The following is an 18,437-nucleotide window of genomic DNA, read 5'->3' as shown; positions in this document are numbered from 1 at the left end:
GCTTGGTTTTTGTTTCAATGATTATTCCAACATTTCTGCTTTTTCGGATGGACTTTATTCTTGTGGTTTTAAAGTCCTTGGGAAATTTCCGGACAACTGTAGTTTTTACTGCTTCGCTACTGTCGAGTTTTCCGCTGGCTTTATTATGACCAAATGTGGCGTGCTGAGTAGTGATTTCTTCTTTGTTGCTGGTGGTTTGATACCTGCGGTTGTATCTGGAGTTGTCCTCAGCGCTTGGGCGTAGGATTAGGGGGGGCTGTGGCATTTCTTTTCCCCTTCCTTCAAGGTAAGCTTCTATCATAGCCTTGGTTCTCCCATGTTGTACATGAAAATTTACCAGAATATGCTCCATTCGTGACCATACTTGTATGATTTCTCTTTTGACAACGGTAGTGATTTGATTGCTCTGTTCTGCCTTTATCGCCTCCAGGGTTAGGCGCAGTGAATGAATTTTTTCTGTTATAGATCCATCTGGTGACTGTGTGGTGTTAGCATCTGTATTCAGTGATGTAGAGTCTTCGGGATCGTCAATCTGCTCTGGCAGCACGTTTGCTTCTGTGTCGGCCCTTGGGGCAAGTTTGCACTGGCATTGGGCACAAACGTAACGCTCTTTAGCTGTCTTTGTCATTTTAGAAATTAGTGACCGTCCTGAGCAATTTCTGCATAGGGATCGGCCGCAGTCGCCATTGCAGAATATTATGTATTTTACCTTCTTCAGACAGGCCTGACAGGGTGTACAAATTCTTCTGGCGACATATTGCTCATACTGCATGTGTTCTGTGGTTGATGTGCTGTTTGCTGGATGAACAACCGAATATCCGGAAGGAATAATCATGCTACTCTTGCCTAAGACTCACTACTCAGCCACATTGTGAAAAAGACATATAAAAATTCCTCACGTCATTGATGGGATTCAAACTTATTTCTTTTACACCCGTATGGGCAGTTAAATACCACTTTTATTTCTAGATATGATTGGTTTCAAAATGACTGGAACCTACGGTTCATATTTAATGTCTTTCAGCATTAATTTAGTAGAAGTAGGAGCGTTCGTGGGATCCCGCGACATCGATTCTGTAAAGACAAACATTTATTCAATTAACCTATATTAAATTTATTTTGTAAGTGTAAAATATATATATATATATATTTTTTTTTTAAGCACCTTGCCTAAAGTTCCATTACGTATTTAGCAAAAACATTTGATGGTTCCTAGTGCGATAGTTTCTGGATCTGCTGCTAGGTGGCACACGCGCATTTCCGACATAATTTGTGCTGTAGGAAAAGATTGTCCACTGCAGGAATAGACTTTTATATTAGTCTGCGCGGGTTGCACAATGGTATCGTCACTGTCCTCCCCACACCGGGTGGAAAAGGCCCAGGTTCGAATCCCGTCGATGACGCGAGGAACTTTAATGGGCTTTTTTCACTCCGTGGCTGAGTTAGTCGGTTTCAGGCGTAAATAGCAAGGTTTTTTCCCAGCAAAACAGGCAAATCGACCAGGGAACACATACAATTTACAAACACAAATACGGATTACTGTATTAAATTACGGGTAACCCTAATATAATAATTTTAGACTTTTTTATTAGCAATGTGAAATAGGCTCTAACTTTCCATATTATTTATTTTGAAATGTGAGAAGTGACATTTTATTTTGTTCTCTCAACCTCCACTTAATAAATATTCTTGTGAAGTTTAGCGAAAACCTTTGGCTAGCAGGTATTTGTCTGATTCGCTTCGAATTGTAACCCTTTTAGGCTATCGCTGCCTTCATTTCTTAATTTTCACTCATGGATAGCAAAATGGTTACTATCACCGTCCTTCCCACTCGGTGGAAAAAGCCGGAGTTCGAATCCTGTCAATGACGCGAGAACTTTTAATGGACTTTTTTCACAGTGTGATTGAGTTTATAAGTTTGTAACGAGGGTTGCATGGGTTTATCTTCTGGGAAGGGTTTTTTAGTACAGCAAACCGACCAAAGAATACACGCAATCATAGCCTTAGTTGCTTTAGTGTTTAACATGCAAGCCTCTCAACTTCTACAAAGACTGAATTTTACTCGTATGTTTTTGTTTTATTTTTTATTTGCTGCTCTAGTATTATTAGAAATATCCCCAAGAAAATGAGTACTCTTATTATCAGAAATAACCCAAGTGTTTCTGATAATAAGAACTCTTTTTTTTTTTTTTTTAGGTTTGCACTTAGCCACGACTAAGTGCAAACCTTCGTGGCTAAGTGCATTTATCACTCATTTGGAAATGCTGAGGTTTATATAGGAGATGCTGAGGTTTATATAGGAAATGCTGATTTTATACTGGGTCTTCTCAGATAAATGTAGTAATATCCACCAGTTGGTGCAAGTAACTTATTGTGGTGTTTTTAAAGCGGTATCTGAGTAACCACTGGTGCTGGGGCTTCTTTCCCCCACATGCAAACAAGCAAATCGGCCCAAGAACACGTTATTTTTACAAATACACTGCACTCGATGACTCATGGGCTAGAGCTGCTTTGGCCAGTATAAATAGAAGTTAAGTGGCCACTTCAAGCTCTTCCCGAGGACCTCCAAAAAATTATGTTCATAATCTATTTTTATATATTTTTAATCTTTGTGTCTGCAGCATTGTATCTATAACTAGGGATACCTTATCTGCAAATGGAGAGAAGAGTACATAAAACAAGGCCTCGTGGGTAGCACAGTTAGTAGAATCCTCCCACACCGCGTGAAAGATTTTGGTTCAAGTCTCGTCAATGACTTGAGGAATTGTTATGGGCCTTTTTCACAACGTGGCTGAGTTAGTCGGTCTCAGGCGAGAGTAGCATAGTTTTTACCACCCTGAAACTCGGACTTTTCTTCCAGCAAACAGAAAATCGACCACAGAACATACACAATTTTCAGACAGTATACACAGCAATACGACCTTAGTTGCTGATGCTCCCAAAACCCAACAACAACAACAACAAGCAAACATTTTGTAATGTAGTGAACGTGTTATAACTCTCATTTATTAAAATAAAGTACCGTAATTATGACTTTAAACAAGTCATTACCTTTTGTGGATTATTAAGAGATAACTACAATTAAAACCACTGTTAATACTGCGATAACTACCTTTATAAATACCATCCCGTTTCGGAACCTGTACAGACCCCTAGATCGCATGTACAACTCCTCTCTTTGGTCAGGACATGCAAACAAGTAAGAGAAGAGAGAGATGGCGTCAGTCGCTCTCTTGCTACGTCATTTTCGTTCTCTTACTTGCCTGGACATCTACCACAGAGAGGAGTTGTTCATGTGATCAAGGGATCGGTATAAGTTCTGAGACGGGATGATGTTTATAAAGGTAGTTATCGAAGTGTAACAGTGGTTTAAATTGTAGTAGTTCTCTTAAGCGATTTCACGCACTTATTCTGAGGGACCTAAGCAACGTTTATTTTGTTAACATAAAAATAAATATATAAAAATAAATGAGAAAAATACAGTACAATATTTTTCTTAAGCCAGTACAGATAATAAATTAGTTGCGAATCCGTGATTGACGAAAACCAAATACAATATTGTGATTTCAAATATGTTTTTGATACTTTTTTTATTATTATAATATAAATAAATAAACATGGGATACAGAACTTGCGAAAAGAAAAGAAATATATAAAGTCGAAGCTCTATATAATAACCCCCTGGGAATGAGAAAACGGTCGTTTTATCGGAAGGACGTTATATAGATCGTTTATGAAATCAGCAATAAAACAAAAGCTTGAACATTTAATGTAATTCTGCTAATACAATATAGTATAATCATATTTATAATATGTACTAAAGTATTAAACAAAATTATTATTGTAAATTTTGCATTGTTTGTAGAGCGCAGTAAGGTTACAATTAAATTATGAATTTCACTACATACCTATCAAGACTTAACAAGAGAATTGTTTCATACTTAAAATAATCAATCAAAACACGCTGCTTCAATGGTAGAGAGAATTATAAATTCTCTCTAAAAATCGAAGTACAAGTTCTAATCCTTGATGAGCATCTTTCACCGAAACTTCTTCTTCAACCACAGTAGGTTCCTCATCTTCATCACTATAAATTTCGGAAGATTCCATTACGTTTGCAATGAGTTCCTCTTCATTCGTGCATATCCTGAAACATTCAATGTCCGCACCATTTCTGCTTAATCTTTGAAGCTTCAAGTTTCCTGTAAGTTTTGGTGATGACGCACATGCTCAAATATTTCTTCGGACTGTTCTTCGCAATAAATAGAGGAAGAATCATGCGAAACTTCACACATTTCATAATTCAAGGCGGTAAATCCAGCATGTTTGAAACAGTTGACGGTCACTTTTTTCATCAACTTTATCTCATGCTGAAACATAAATACATTTGCTTGCAGGATGCCGATTTTGCATTGAATTTTGCTTCCAAGGCAGCACAATTTTGTTTAATAGCATTCTTCAGTAGTTTTTCTTAAAACACTGGATTACACCTTGATCAAGTGCCTGAATAACTGATGTCATAATTGGTGGTAGGTACTTGACAGTGACTGCACGTAGGACTTTTACTTGACAAAATTTTTCTATTCTTCTCACTCATCCTGCGATCTAAGTCTCTGATCCAATCTTCGTAGATTTGTGATTATTATCCATGCCTTTTTGTTTGCTCGATGCATAGTCGGTAATGTCTTCAAGCATTTAAAGCATCGAGGTTTCAGGCTTCTGGGTTTTCCCAATGATTAAAAGAGGAAGCTTCTCTGTGCCAGACATGTTTGCTGATAGGAGAACGGTAATTCGTTGTTTGGCTTTTTGTCCGCCACTGCATTTCTTGCCTTTAAATGTGTTTTAGCAGTTTCAAAAAAAAGAGTCCAGTTTTATCAGCATTGAAGATGTCATTGTGGTCATATGTCAGCAAAACATTTTTTGAGCGATTTTCCTTCCATTCCTTTGTAGCGTCAATGTCCACCACTGCACTTTCGTCACACTTTTTAGAAAGACAACCCATGACGAGCGTTAAATTTCTGAAACCTTCCATCTGAACTTTTAAATTCTTCAATGTCCATTCGATTCGCAAACGATTTAGCCTTAACTTTTAAAAGATTTACCATCTATGGGAACGTTTTTTGCACGCACCATCATTGGCTATTCCAAAAGGACATGTTCAAGATCGGGATACTTCGCCTTTTGTGCTCAAATCATACCCATTTCTCTAAACTTTCAATGTTTTTCGATCTTTCAGAATAGTGAACAGATTACTTTAGGAATGCTGAACTGTTTGGCGATGTCAGTCTTAGAATGCACACCAATATCTTAGAATGCACACATAACTTGTAAAATCCTAATTTTATCAGCGATTGACAAAGCTATCCACTTTCCTGGCGCCATTCCAATAAACATATACTCGAAATAATGTAATGAACTTCTGGCCGATGTTTATTTGACTACCGCAGAAAAGAGTTGGAAATCTTAACATGCTTTCTCACGAGCAGGCTTCAGTATATTTGAACGTTCTGTCATTTTTAAACAGGAATAAAAAAGTAAAAATTCAAATTAAGAGGTAGAAATTTATGGTCGTTATAGAGAAATCATTTTATTTTCAATGTCGTTATACTGAAAAATACATTAGATTAATGAAAAATTGGCCGGAACCAACCACATAGGATGTTATAACGTATTGGGACGTTATAAAGAGTGTCACTATAAAGCGCTTTTACTGTATATATATACAATCGAAGCTCTATATAACGACCTCCCCAGGGGAATGAAAAAAAAAAACGGTCGTTGTATCGGAAGGGCATATCGATTGTTCATAAAATAGCATTAGGTTAATGAGAAATTGGCAGGGACCAACCACGAGACGTTAAAAAGAGGGTCGCTATAAAGCTTTGACTGTATATGGCTGAAAAACTAAATAAAATAAAATTAAAAAAACTATAAATGAAGGAGTAGCAAAAGTAGCAATTTTGGCAGATGTACACATTACTGAGATAAAAGCAAATGAAAAATAAAGAGAAATTATGTGGAACGCGATAAACAGAATGCTTAATTAAGACAGTGAAATGGATAATTAAAACTAAACAAAATATGGACTGAATGGTTATAGAAGCGAACTTACCTAATATGAAAGGTAAGTTCACCTAATATTTCATATTAGGTGAACTTAGGTAAGTTCACCTAATATAAAAGAAACTATAAAAATATTTTGTTTAGTTTTAATTATCGTCTTATTTGCATATTCCGTTTACCGCGTTCTACATTATTTCTCTTTATTTTCCATTTGCTTTTATCTCAGTAATGTGTACATCTGCCAAATGCTGCTTACTGTTTTTACTTCAACGTCATTCTTTCCACTTGAGGTCCGGTGATCAGAGTGGCCAAGATGTCTGGAAACAACGGCTGATGACTCGTTCGTCTGTAAAGTGTTGCCTTAGCAACCTTTGGACACAACGGTGGATGTGGAGTGGCGCACCATCTTGCATGAATATTGTATCCTGAAGGCACCCACATTGTTGCAGCTCTGGTATTGCGAAATTTGCCAACATTTCATAATATCGCTATTCAGTAACAGAACAGGTGCAGGGTCCAGTCGGTGTTACCTGTTCAAAAAAATAAGGCCCAATCATGAATGTGGCTGTAAATCCACACCACATTGTCACTTTTGGAGAATGCAACGGGACCTCTTTGATAACTCGAGGGTTTTCTGTTGCTCAAATGCGACAGTTGTGTGTATTCTTGTCCATTTAAGCAGAAGTGGGCTTCATCACTCCAAAGGATGTTCCATGGCCAAGTGATATCCACTGTCATTCGCTCCCGAAACTGAAGTGCGTGTGTGAAATGAAATCTGCATCACCATGCTTTAGCTGCTGTAGCATGTGCATCTTGTAAGGATAGTACCGCAACACCTGTCGCATTACTAGCCTTACAGTGCAATACGGCATGTCCACTTCACGAAAAACAGCTGGCACACCTTGCGCTGCCACATGGAGATTGACTTGATAAATCCACGAGAGCCATAGCCACATCTTCAACACGATAATTAAATTCATCTGCCGTGCTGTGTCTTATGTCTGTTAATTGAGTGTGTTCTATGGTCGATTTGTCTGTTTGCTGGACGAAAAACCCAATTTCTGGGGAAAAAAACCTTACTATCTACGCCTGAGACCGACTAACTCAGCCACGGAGTGAAAAAAGCCCATTAAAGTTCCTCGCGTCATCGACGGGATTCGAACCCGGGCCTTTTCCACCCGGTGTGGGGAGGACGGTGAGATACCACTGTGGTACTCGCGCAGACTACCTGGTTGAACACCTGTCGCTTCAAATTTCGCAGCCATTTTGTAGACAGCACAAACAGTCATAGGTCCACGCCTTATGCGCTTCTGACGTCGGAATTCTCTGATAGCCGCATCTGCATTGTTGCTGTTCTGATAGTACAGCTTCACCAATAGCGCCTTTTCCTGCAACGTTGTTGGCATTGCTGCTGTACTGCAGGCAAACATCTACTGTATGATTTTGAAGAGACTGCTTTGCTTTTATACAGTAGAGTAGAGCTGAGTAGTGGCGCTATGGCAATAACTTACGATTATGCAAATAACTTACGTTATGGTCCTCTGTCGTGTCAGCCGTAAATTCCATGCCGGCTTTCTGTATATCCTCCTTTATACTTTTATTTTCACTTATATTTTTACTTTGGATGTCTTAATTTTTTTTTCTTCCTCTCTTTCCTGTAATGTTATGTATTAATTTTGCTTTCTTTGCCTTGGCACAGACTTTATATTAGAAACAGAGGACACTATATTATCGTGAAATTCTGGTGGTTGACACTTGATGAGACGCCAGGCTTGTACGATATATGACTGTAATTTGTATATATGTATTTATTTATTTTTATATAGTGCTAATTTTTTTTTTTTTTTGTAGTTATACTATTTTTTGACCCCTTTTCTTTTCTCAGCAACTATTATTTATTTATACGTTATACAATTATGGTCGTTGGGTGCTTTCTATCAGTGGCCCTTGTCCATAAATTTTTCCCCCTTTTTTTTCTACTCTTTCTTCCCTTTCCTTTCCATATATTTTTTATAGTTATATACAGGGTGGCCATAAAGTCTTGCACCGGTTTTAAATTTTAATAACTAAATATATACAAATAATGGAATTATTTAGTAAAAACTGTATGAAAGTTCAAGTATTAAAGTTTTATTCTTAATGCAGTTTTTAATTATAACACTTCAACTTGGCCGCCATCATTGTTGATACATATTTCAAGCCTAACTGATCCAGTTTCTTTAAAATTTTTCATCCAACTACTTATTGATTTTTTATGGGGTGCATGTTTTTCATAATGAGCAGTGTTTTTTTTTTTTTTTTTTTTTTTGTATAATGAGTAGTGAACTGTCTTCTGACAGCTGTTATTGATTTAAACTCTGCAAGCCAAAGCACGCAAATAACTTTTTATTCAATTGTCACCATTTGGGGTCATTCAGTATCTGCAAATAAATAAAATAAAAGAGAAATTCATAAAATATAAAATATAAATACAACAAAAGAAAAATCAGATTTACATGGATGAAGTTATTATATAAAAAACTTTTAAGACTTGAACTTCCATATAATTTTTACTAAATGGTTCTATCATTTGTATAACTTTAGTTATTAAAATTTAAAACCGGTGCAGAACTTAATGACTACCCTGTATATAGCTTTGTCAGGTATGTTATGCTTTTCTATCAGTGAATTAAAGTTGCTAATTCTTCCCTTAAACGGAAAAATGAAACTTTTGCAATCAGTGGCAGATCGTGTGCCACTTTGGGGTGGGAGGAAATACAGTACAGTATATAAAACCGATTATAATAAGAAGCTGTTTACGTTCCTTGTTCATATGTCGATGTAAATACAATTACTGCAGTAGTTTCCTTTGATCATTAGCATTAGTATCAGCATTAGTTGAGGCATGTGATGCAAGAAAGCAAGCTTATATAGACCAATGAGCCAAGTCTGTTCCAGTCTGTTCCAGCAATCAACTACCCGCTGGCTAAAGGCAAACTTCCGCACATCTATTCTACAACTGTCTTTCCTCGATTTGAAACTATGCCCCCTCAGGTTCTTAATCTCAGCAAGTGGAAGTATCTCATCAGCATTGAGCAGTCTCAATGCTGATGGGATGCTGATCATCATCAGCCATTTTCAATCCACTGCAGGATGATGACATCTCCAGCAACTTTCCAGTTCCTTCTGTTTTGTGCAGTGACGAACGTTTTGTGCATTCACGAACCTAAACGAAATTATTGGAAACTGTAGCTGTAATTTAGACTGGATCCCCCTTGCATCCCCCTCCAAATCCGCAATTATTTCCAACGTTCTTTAATTTCAATGAACAATTTTCGTAATACCTAGCCAGGAAATTGTTACAGTACATAAATGGCGTCTACTGTCACTAGATTATTGCCGATAATTTTTGTATTAACAAAATACTCGAATTATTGAAGTGTAATAAAAAACTGGTAGAAATGGGTAATATTGTGCTTCTGTAGCAACAATATTCTGTATTGCACTTTTTGTACATATAGATTACGCCCCGAAAGTTAAAATATATTAGATGAGATGAGAGACAGATGTTGTTGTGCAAATACTTACTCATCTGCTTATGCAACAGGTGATGAGCAGGTGCTCTCCCACACGTCTACATTAATGCAGCAGCTAGTGAAATGGAAAATGTTAAGGAATAGTTATTTGATATTAATTGTGTAACAAGGAAGAGCAGTACACTAGAATAGAAACGGGTTTATTTATGCTCTAAATGACAGCGGGAATTGGTGAAATAGGCAATTACTGCAGAATCAATTATATATTACCAATATCACTCTGCTGAAGAGATTGATATGTGGGCTGGAAGCAATAAATGGGCAGGAACTTATGGAGAGAAATAGAACACTCGTTAAAATTGGAAGAGAAACAATAATTGATATGTTGGTTACGAAGGCCAGCTATCTGGGTCACAGTTACTACTTATAGATGGGTAACGGATATTAAAAATACCACTGGTACTGGAATATGGGTTATTTTCACACTTTGGCTGTATTATTCAGTCTTTGGCGAGAGAAGGATGATTTTTATTCCAGAAACTCGAATGTTTAATTTCATCAAGAAAACAAGTAAATTATACCATACACGCGATTTATACTCAATATGCAAACTCCTAATTGCGTTGGCGCATTATGGCCTTACTGTCCTTGCGCCGTAAAGCCCTTAAACAAACAACAACCTAATTGCGTTAGCAGTTTTTCATAAATCTAAAATAACACAACAACCAAAAGCCATCGTACATTACCCTTACTGAATTGGCTTCGCAGGAGACATTGCAATTTTACCTGGAACATATGCAACATCACTTGGGTTACAGGTAAGATCCTGAGATAGTTTACAGGATGGCTGCTTAGCAGGAGACAAAGATTAATAATTACTCTTCATAATTGGCTAGGGTCAGAAGTGAGATGTTTTAGGGATTGATGCTGCTATTGCTCCTGTTTCTGATTTTCTCAAATGATATTAGCATAAAGATACTGGAAACGTGTGATTAAATTAGCAAACAATATGAAGATCAAGAGGATAATAATGAGCAATTTTTATGGGCTTTTTTCACTAAGTTGCTAAGTTAGTTGGTCTCAGGCATGGACAACAAGGTTTTCCCACAGCAGAACAGGTAAATCGACCAGAGAGAAAACACGCGTGCACGCACACACACTTTACGGACATAATAAACATGGGCAGATGAATTAATTTTCGGGTGGCTGTATGACACCTTGGAAATAGCAACTCCACTTTAAACTTGTATAACGTTATTATGAAAATTGAATCGAAAACAGTAGACGGAAAAAAGAGACTTGGTGTTTGTGATCCACGCAGCAGACATGGAGTTTTTTATTCGCGAGTGATTTCTCTTTTGCTTCAGCAAATTGTTCATATTCTGTGATCGGTTTGCTTATGCTCGATGAAAAACCTGATTTTAAAGAGTTTATTGCTTGTATATAACTGTATGTTTAGGCTTTACTTGAGTAGCAAATGACGGTTTAACACTACAAATTTTTTGAGTATATTTTGCTGGTCCATGAGGAAGTTTTGGGTTCACCCGATTTCATAGCCTCCTTTTCCCGCGTACAGAATTACTGCTCCATCCAGTAATTCAGTCGTGTGACTGGTCAATTCCTCTGATGAGCTGTCTCTACCTTTGTCTCTCCTGTGTTGTTTGTTTTAGTTCCTCAAAATTTCGAAGTCCTGCTTCATCTAGTAACTTCCCGATGAAGGTATTGTTTTGGTCTTCGCTTAGGGTGTTTTCCCTCTCACTCCCCTCCATGGCATCCAGAAGCAAACCACCATGTCGAATCATGTGATCCACCCATTTGAGTCTGGTTGATCTTATTCTATCTAGAATTTTTCTTTGTTCTTGGACGCGTCTTAATACTTCCTCATTTGACACTTTTTCAGTCCATTTAATTTTTTCCATCTTGCGCCATCACCACATCTCGAAAGCCTCGATTCTCTTTTTGCCTTTGTAAGAATTCACGCTCTGCTACATATAGTGCCACCGACCAGATATATGCATTATTATCTTCTTCCTGATTTCCTGCGGCATGTGTAATCAACGACAGTTTATTCTTGAAAGATTTTTGCCATTGCAATTCTGGTTTAAATCTCTATTTGACATGAAATGTCCTGTGTCGGTAACTGCCCTAAAGTGATCTGCCTGTTCTATTCTTTCTCCATAATCTCAATTCAGAAGGAAATTGCCCTTCTACCAGTCATCGTTGCCTTTGTTTTCTTCACGTTTATCTTCATTCCATACTTTAGCTCTTTCTCATTTAATCTTTTGATCATTTTTTGCAGCTTGGCAAGGCAACCTGCTAGAACGGCCTGATCATCTGCAAGAATTACTGCTCTAAATCAAAATTTACGGCTTAAATTAGATACAGTATATTTTAGAGACTTTGTTCTTAGGGAATTGAGAGTAGTCTAACAGACACAGGAATTATACCACCTTCCAAAAAAAGAGAACTTTCACACAAATCTCACCTTCTCGTCGCTTGGTGAGGTTTTTGGTAAACACGTGTTGAGTACAATACACAAGTTTTTAATCATGAAGTAAAGGCTGGATTTACCGAGGTTCTGTGGCGCAGTTGTTCCAGGGCCTGAAGGTTGCGGAACAGTGTAATTATTGTTGGTCCAAGTCCCCCACAACTTTATTTTTCGTCCGAGACTCTACACGTATATCATCTGCACGTGGTATCGTCACCGTCCTCCCGACGCCGGGTGGAAAAGTCCCTGGTTTGAATCCCGTCGATGACGCGAATAACTTTTACGGGCTTTTTTCACTCCGTGGCTCAGGCAAGGTTTCCCCCCCCCCCAAAAAAGCTGGGGTTTTTCGTCCAGCAAAGCAGGAAAATCGACCAGAGTACACACGCAATTTCCTGACACAATACACATGGGTAGTCGAAATTAAATTTCCAGGTGACCCTAATGAAAATAGTAAATAGTTCTACATGTATATGCGTCAAGGCCCTATACTATCTAAATCTGTCATTACCTGAGGTACGATTATTTGACAATTTGATTATTTTACTTTTTTGTGGCGGTATTGGTTGGTATTGAGAATCAGAAGGTAGCAGAAAAAGATAGACATCAGTACTTTATTACAATTGCAAGCAAAAAAAAAAAAAAAAAAAGTTATAAAATAAACTAATATAAAGAGTCACAAATCACCAACAATACCAGGTTAGTAACTGCTTGCTGACATTTTGTCCATGTTCAGCTGAATATTTCCTGTTGCAAAAATACTGAAGCTGCCATCTATATGCTAATTTTGGAACTACTGAAAGCATTTATAAGATACCCTCCATGAATTTCTGTACATAGTTTTATTTACTAATTAAGAGAAATAATACACATTAATTTTAAAAAGTTAATTCATTTATAAATATTAAAATAATAATACAAAAACAATTTCCACTATTGGGGGAATATGTCCAAGATTATATCCACTTAATTATAATAATAAAATTAAAATTTTTATTATTATTATTAGCCCTATAGTGCAAGGAAGCCTGAGGCTTATGCTGCACTGGGCAAAAAAAATTTCTGAATTACCCTGAGAGAGAGAGAGAGTAGAAAGGAATCACTAAGAAAGAGAAGAATGATGATATCCAGCTCAGGACCCTGGGTGTGCCAAGCCCATACTCATCAGATGTGAGCCCCCGAGGAAATAATTAATGGCATTAAGACATTGATCCCTTGTCATCAGGTAAGACATATCCTTGGTGTACAATGTTATTAGCTGATAGAATGAGGTGAAGAAGACTATCACCATTATGTGATGGTCTTCTTCTACACCTCATTGTCTAAAAGAAAGTGATGATCTTTGAGCACCATCTTAGGAAGGGATAGAAGTTGCAGTTGCAGAGTTATATTACTTGGTCACTTTGCTTTTAGTATTGTAGTGGCAAATGATACAAGGAAGCAAGCTTATATAGCATTTTATGGTCCAGCGCAATTGTTTCTGTACATTTTGCTCTAGCATTGGACAATAACTGTGGCACCATGGGAAAACTAGACTCTCAATTGTTGTTGTCTGCATTAATCATAAAAAGAATGTTAGCTTTAACTTTCCTGTGCTTTAGGGCAGGGCAACAATGATGATTGTCCTGGGCACTAATTAATTTGGCCTCAATAATTTTTTACAATAATTATTTTAGTTTATAATATAGTTTTTTTATTAATAACATTGTCATATATTAAATAGTACTTGATGGGTAAGTCACACCAGAAGTGTAAAAGCTCTATGTTATCATGTTTCAAATCAACTCTTCTTTACTTATGTAAACTCTAAAAGGAAGGGGATGAATCAAATTGGTCCACTTGATATCGATGGTTCAACTGTTGACGATCCTGCTCAGGTAGCTAACAAACTGAATGAATATTTTGTATCAACATTCACACATGAGTTATTATTCAGGAAGGGGAATGCCAGAGGTGTATTCAACTCTGGCAGTAAGCTAGATAATCTTGTGATAACTGAGAGTAAAGTGGAGGAGAAATTGTTGAAGATAAACACAAGAAAGGCACCTGGGGTGGATAAAATCTATCCACTTATATTAAAGGAGGCGGCAAAGGAAGTAAGCAAACACTTAGCCATAATTATGAGAGCTTCCCTGGACTTAGGGGAGGTACCCATCGACTGGAGATGTGCAAATGTGACCCCAATCCACAAAGGAGGTTCAAAGGGAGACACAGATAATTACAGACCTGTTAGTTTAACTTCTGTTCTAGGGAAATTAATGGAGGCACTGGTTAAAGAAGCATTGCAGGATCATCTAGACAAGACTTCAGTTATAGCTCGGACACAGCATGGGTTTGTCAAGGGGAAGTCTTGTCTGACTAATTTGATTGGATACTATGATGTAGTCACAAAGGAACTGGATGCAAAGAATAACTTTGATATCATATATTTGGATCTTAGAAAAGCTTTTGATACTGTTACACATGGAAGACTGCTGCACAAATTGGAGCAGTGTGGCATTGGAGGCAAATTGCTGCTATGGATAAAGGGATGGTTGAGTGGGAGAAGACAGGGAGTGGTAATCAATGGGCACTGCTCTTCGTGGACTAATGTTATTAGTGGAGTCCCTCAGGGTTCAGTGTTGGGTCCATTGTTGTTTTCTGTGTTTATAGTATATCAGGCTTAATGTCCAAGTTTGCAGACGATACGAAGGTTGGCAGGGTTGTTAATAACAGTACACTGCTGCAACAGGATCTAGAAAAGTTGAGCAGATGGGCTGAGAGGTGGCAAATGAAGTTTAACATTGACATGTAAAGTACTACATATGGGAAGCAGTAATCCCAGAGTAACGTATCAACTCTGTGGTACCACACTGACAGTGGTAGAGAATGAAAAGGACCTGGGGGTAATTGTGCAGGCAGACATGAAGTTTTCTGAGCAGTGCAGACGGTATGCAAGAGTAGCTCATGGTGTCTTGTCAATGATATACAGGAATTTTTCTAGGAGGGATAAGGAGGTGATTATCCCCTTGTATAAGGCAATGGTCAGGCCACACCTTGAGTACTGTATACAAGACTGGAGGCCTCATTTTAAGAAGGATGTAGAGCTGTTGGAATGAGTACAGAGAAGGGCAACAAGATTAGTAAATGGAACAAAGGGTTTCTCTTACGAAGAAAGGCATAAGTTTTGCAAATTACAGTGTCTGGAGACTAGGCACCTGCGAGGTGATCTGATCGAGGTGTATAAAGCCTTGAATGGTTTGAGCATGCTCAATGCTGATGGGAGTCTTCCTCTTGCTCAGAATAATCACCTGAGAGGGCATAAATTCTAATTGAGGAAAGACAGTTGTAGGATATATGTGCAGAAGTTTGCCTTTAGCAGGTGGTTGATTGCTGGAACAAACTTCCATCTGTCATTGTAGAAGCTGATAGCTTAAATAGATTTAAGGCAGAACTTGACAAACATTTGGAGCGAGTGGATGGGTGAAATAAGGGGTTTTTTTTTTTTTTTTTTTTGGCTGATGCTATATAAGCTTGCTCTCTTGCATCATGTGCCTTTGCTAATGCTAACTCAAACAAAAGATGTTTGAGTTGATTTATGGGAGTGCTGGTATTGGAATAAAACACATTGCCTAGCAAATCAGTTAATGGACTTCAAATTACTAATTTTGTTATTGTATGGTACAACATTTTATTTTAAGTAAATACTATAAGATTATGCAAAATCTGACAAGGATTTTGCATAATCCCTGTCAGATCTCTCATCCAGGCAAGTCTGTCCCATATCCATCTACTAATGCAACCATCATTGCGTTTTGTATCAAGTTAGTAAATGAAGTTTCACACTGGTTGACAATGGAATTGTTACCTGTTCTGTAGTCATATTCTAGCTACTGTATTTATTTAAAAAGTCAGTACATATCTTTTCCTTTTTGCTTTCTCATTTTGATTAAATAAATTGTGAACTTCTGGATTTTTCAAATTCAGATTTCATTTTGATAAAATAAAGTGATAACTGAATGTTAAAATCGATTTTATTTTTCAGTACATATTATTATATGCTAGCAATAAAAAAATAAGTAATGTAGTTTATTTCGATCAGGAGAAGAAGGTTTGAGCACATCAGATAAAACATTATGGATGGTAGTGGGGGATTAGTGCACAAAAAAATCATTACAAAATAGTGAGCTAGCTGTGATTCTGGGGTAAAGGGTTGGAGTAGTAGTAGTAGTGGTGAATTTGCAAGGAAGCAAGCATATATAGCATCAGCCAAAAGAAAAGTACCCAAACATTTCACCCATCCATACCATCCAAAAATTTGTCTGGTTCTTCTTTGAATTTGTTCAAACCATTCACGTCCACAACAGATGGAAGCCTGTTCCAACCACCTGCTGGCTGAAGGCAAACCTCTGTACATCTGTCCTGCAACGATCCTTTCTCAACTTGGATTTATGTCCTCTCATGCATGTAGTCTTGTCAAGAGGAAGAATGCCATTAACATTCAGCTTACTCAATCCATTCAAGGCCTTAAACAACTTAATCCGATCACCCTGCAGGTGTCCAGTCTCCAGACACTACAGTTTGAAGAACTGAAGTTTTTCTTGGTAAGAGCACCCTTTTGTTCCTTTCACCAATCTCGTTGCCCTTCTCTGCACCCGTTCCAGTAGATCTGCATTCTTCCTAAAGCGAGGCCTCCAGACCTGTATACAGTACTCAAGATGTGGCCTAACCATAGCCCTGTACAAAGAGATAATCACTTCCATATCCATGCTAGCAAAATTTCTGTATATTATTGACAAAAACTGAGCAGGGATAAGGAGGTGATTATCTCTTTGTACAAAGCCATTGTTAGGCTGCATCTTGAGTACTGTATGCAGATCTGGAGACCTCACTAGGAGCAATTAAGATATTCCCCCCCCCTACACCAATGTTATTCCAAAATCATGTTCTTGCATATTATGCTTCTGCATATATTATTATTATTATTAGCCATATGGTGCAAGGAAGCTTGAGGCTTATGCTGCACCAGCCAAAAAAAAATTTCCCTATTACCCTGAGAGAGAGAGAGAGAGAGAGAGAGAGAGAGAGAGAGAGAGAGAGAGAAGTAGAAAGGAATCACCAAGAAAGGGAAGAATGATGATATCCAGCTCAGGACCCTGGGTGTGCCAAGCCCATACTCACCAGATGTGAGCCCCTGGGGATAATATGTAAACAGAACAACTTTCATATACTCTTTATCCCCTCCTCCCAAAAACAGGATCTTCCCTTGCCTTAAGTAATGTATTGTAGATGCAGGTATACACACCGTCAGGTTAAGCCCATACAAGTAGTTAGGTTGGGAATTCTAGTTTTTTGGTACTGTAGTAAAGTATAAACAGAATTTATGAAGATGGCATTTCAAAAAGTTAAATTTATGTTTTTATGAATTTCAGCTACAGTTTTCTCTCTCTCTCTTTTTTTTTTTTCATAACATTTATCCCATCATTTTACAAAAGGCATATGTTACTTTACTGTAATCTCTGTATTAAACTAATAACTATTAGTTATTAACATGATTCATCTTGCTAACTGTTGAGCATGTTATATTCTATTGACCATAGATCATACCAACATTTCAGTGTTCAAAAATTAAATTTTATAAAAATGTAATGTACAGTACTTGATAATGTAATTTTTAGTACACTTAAGCTGATTTTATTTTTAATTTATTATTATCTTTTATTTTCAGTTCAGTTCCTTATACTCACCATCCAGGAAATTTTTCAATTTTGGAGCCATATCATACCAGCCAGATAAGGATAGTCACACTCCGGAGGAAAGGGAATATGCCCTTAGGATTCTCTATAAGAGGAGGTATGAATGTTATTCACCTATTTATTTATTGTTCACTACATACATTACAGGAATAACTTAAATTATAATGTATAGAAGAAGGATAAATAGTGAGTAAGAAAATTAAAAATAAATAGTGCAGTATAATGCAAATGCAGTAGAGCATCAGTTATCTGGAATAATTAATGTCAGATCTCTTCCAGATAGTCAAATTTTCTGGATAATCGAATGCAAGATACGATTAAATAAATTCTGTTATAATATATTAAGGTAAAGGAAAAAGACTAAATATCGTGAAAAAATGAATTTATTTAGTTAAAAAAATAATAATAATAACTTATACATAAAAATTTGCACATTTACATAAGTATGTATATTTGAATAGGTATTTTACTGCAAATTCTATGTAGAAAAAAATTTAAAGTAATTTTTTAAAATAATGTTCAATCATGTTTTGTTTCTTTTGTTGTTACGTTTTTTCTTTTTTGCTACTAAATCTCAAGTTTCTTAACAATGTTTGATACTGTTGCATATGAAAGACTACTGTACAAATTGGAGCAGTA

General features: G+C 37.0%; 1 protein-coding gene across 2 annotated transcripts in view; it reads left to right on the top strand.

Annotated features, from left to right (window-relative positions):
- LOC150079833 (uncharacterized) overlaps positions 1-18,437 on the top strand; it is a 172,654-nt gene that overhangs the window by 48,359 nt on the left and 105,858 nt on the right. For both annotated transcript variants that reach the window (XM_090382470.1, XM_090382469.1), the window contains exon 2: positions 17,771-17,895. In XM_090382470.1, coding sequence (XP_090238596.1) covers positions 17,771-17,895 — 125 coding nt within the window. The remainder of the gene's footprint in view (positions 1-17,770; positions 17,896-18,437) is intronic.

The sequence above is a fragment of the Mastigoproctus giganteus genome, chromosome 10, assembly GCF_048544385.1.
Source record: "Mastigoproctus giganteus isolate SK-2022 chromosome 10, ASM4854438v1, whole genome shotgun sequence".
In the NCBI taxonomy this organism is placed as follows: domain Eukaryota; kingdom Metazoa; phylum Arthropoda; class Arachnida; order Uropygi; family Thelyphonidae; genus Mastigoproctus; species Mastigoproctus giganteus.
This window is presented reverse-complemented; position numbering and strand designations above follow the sequence as displayed.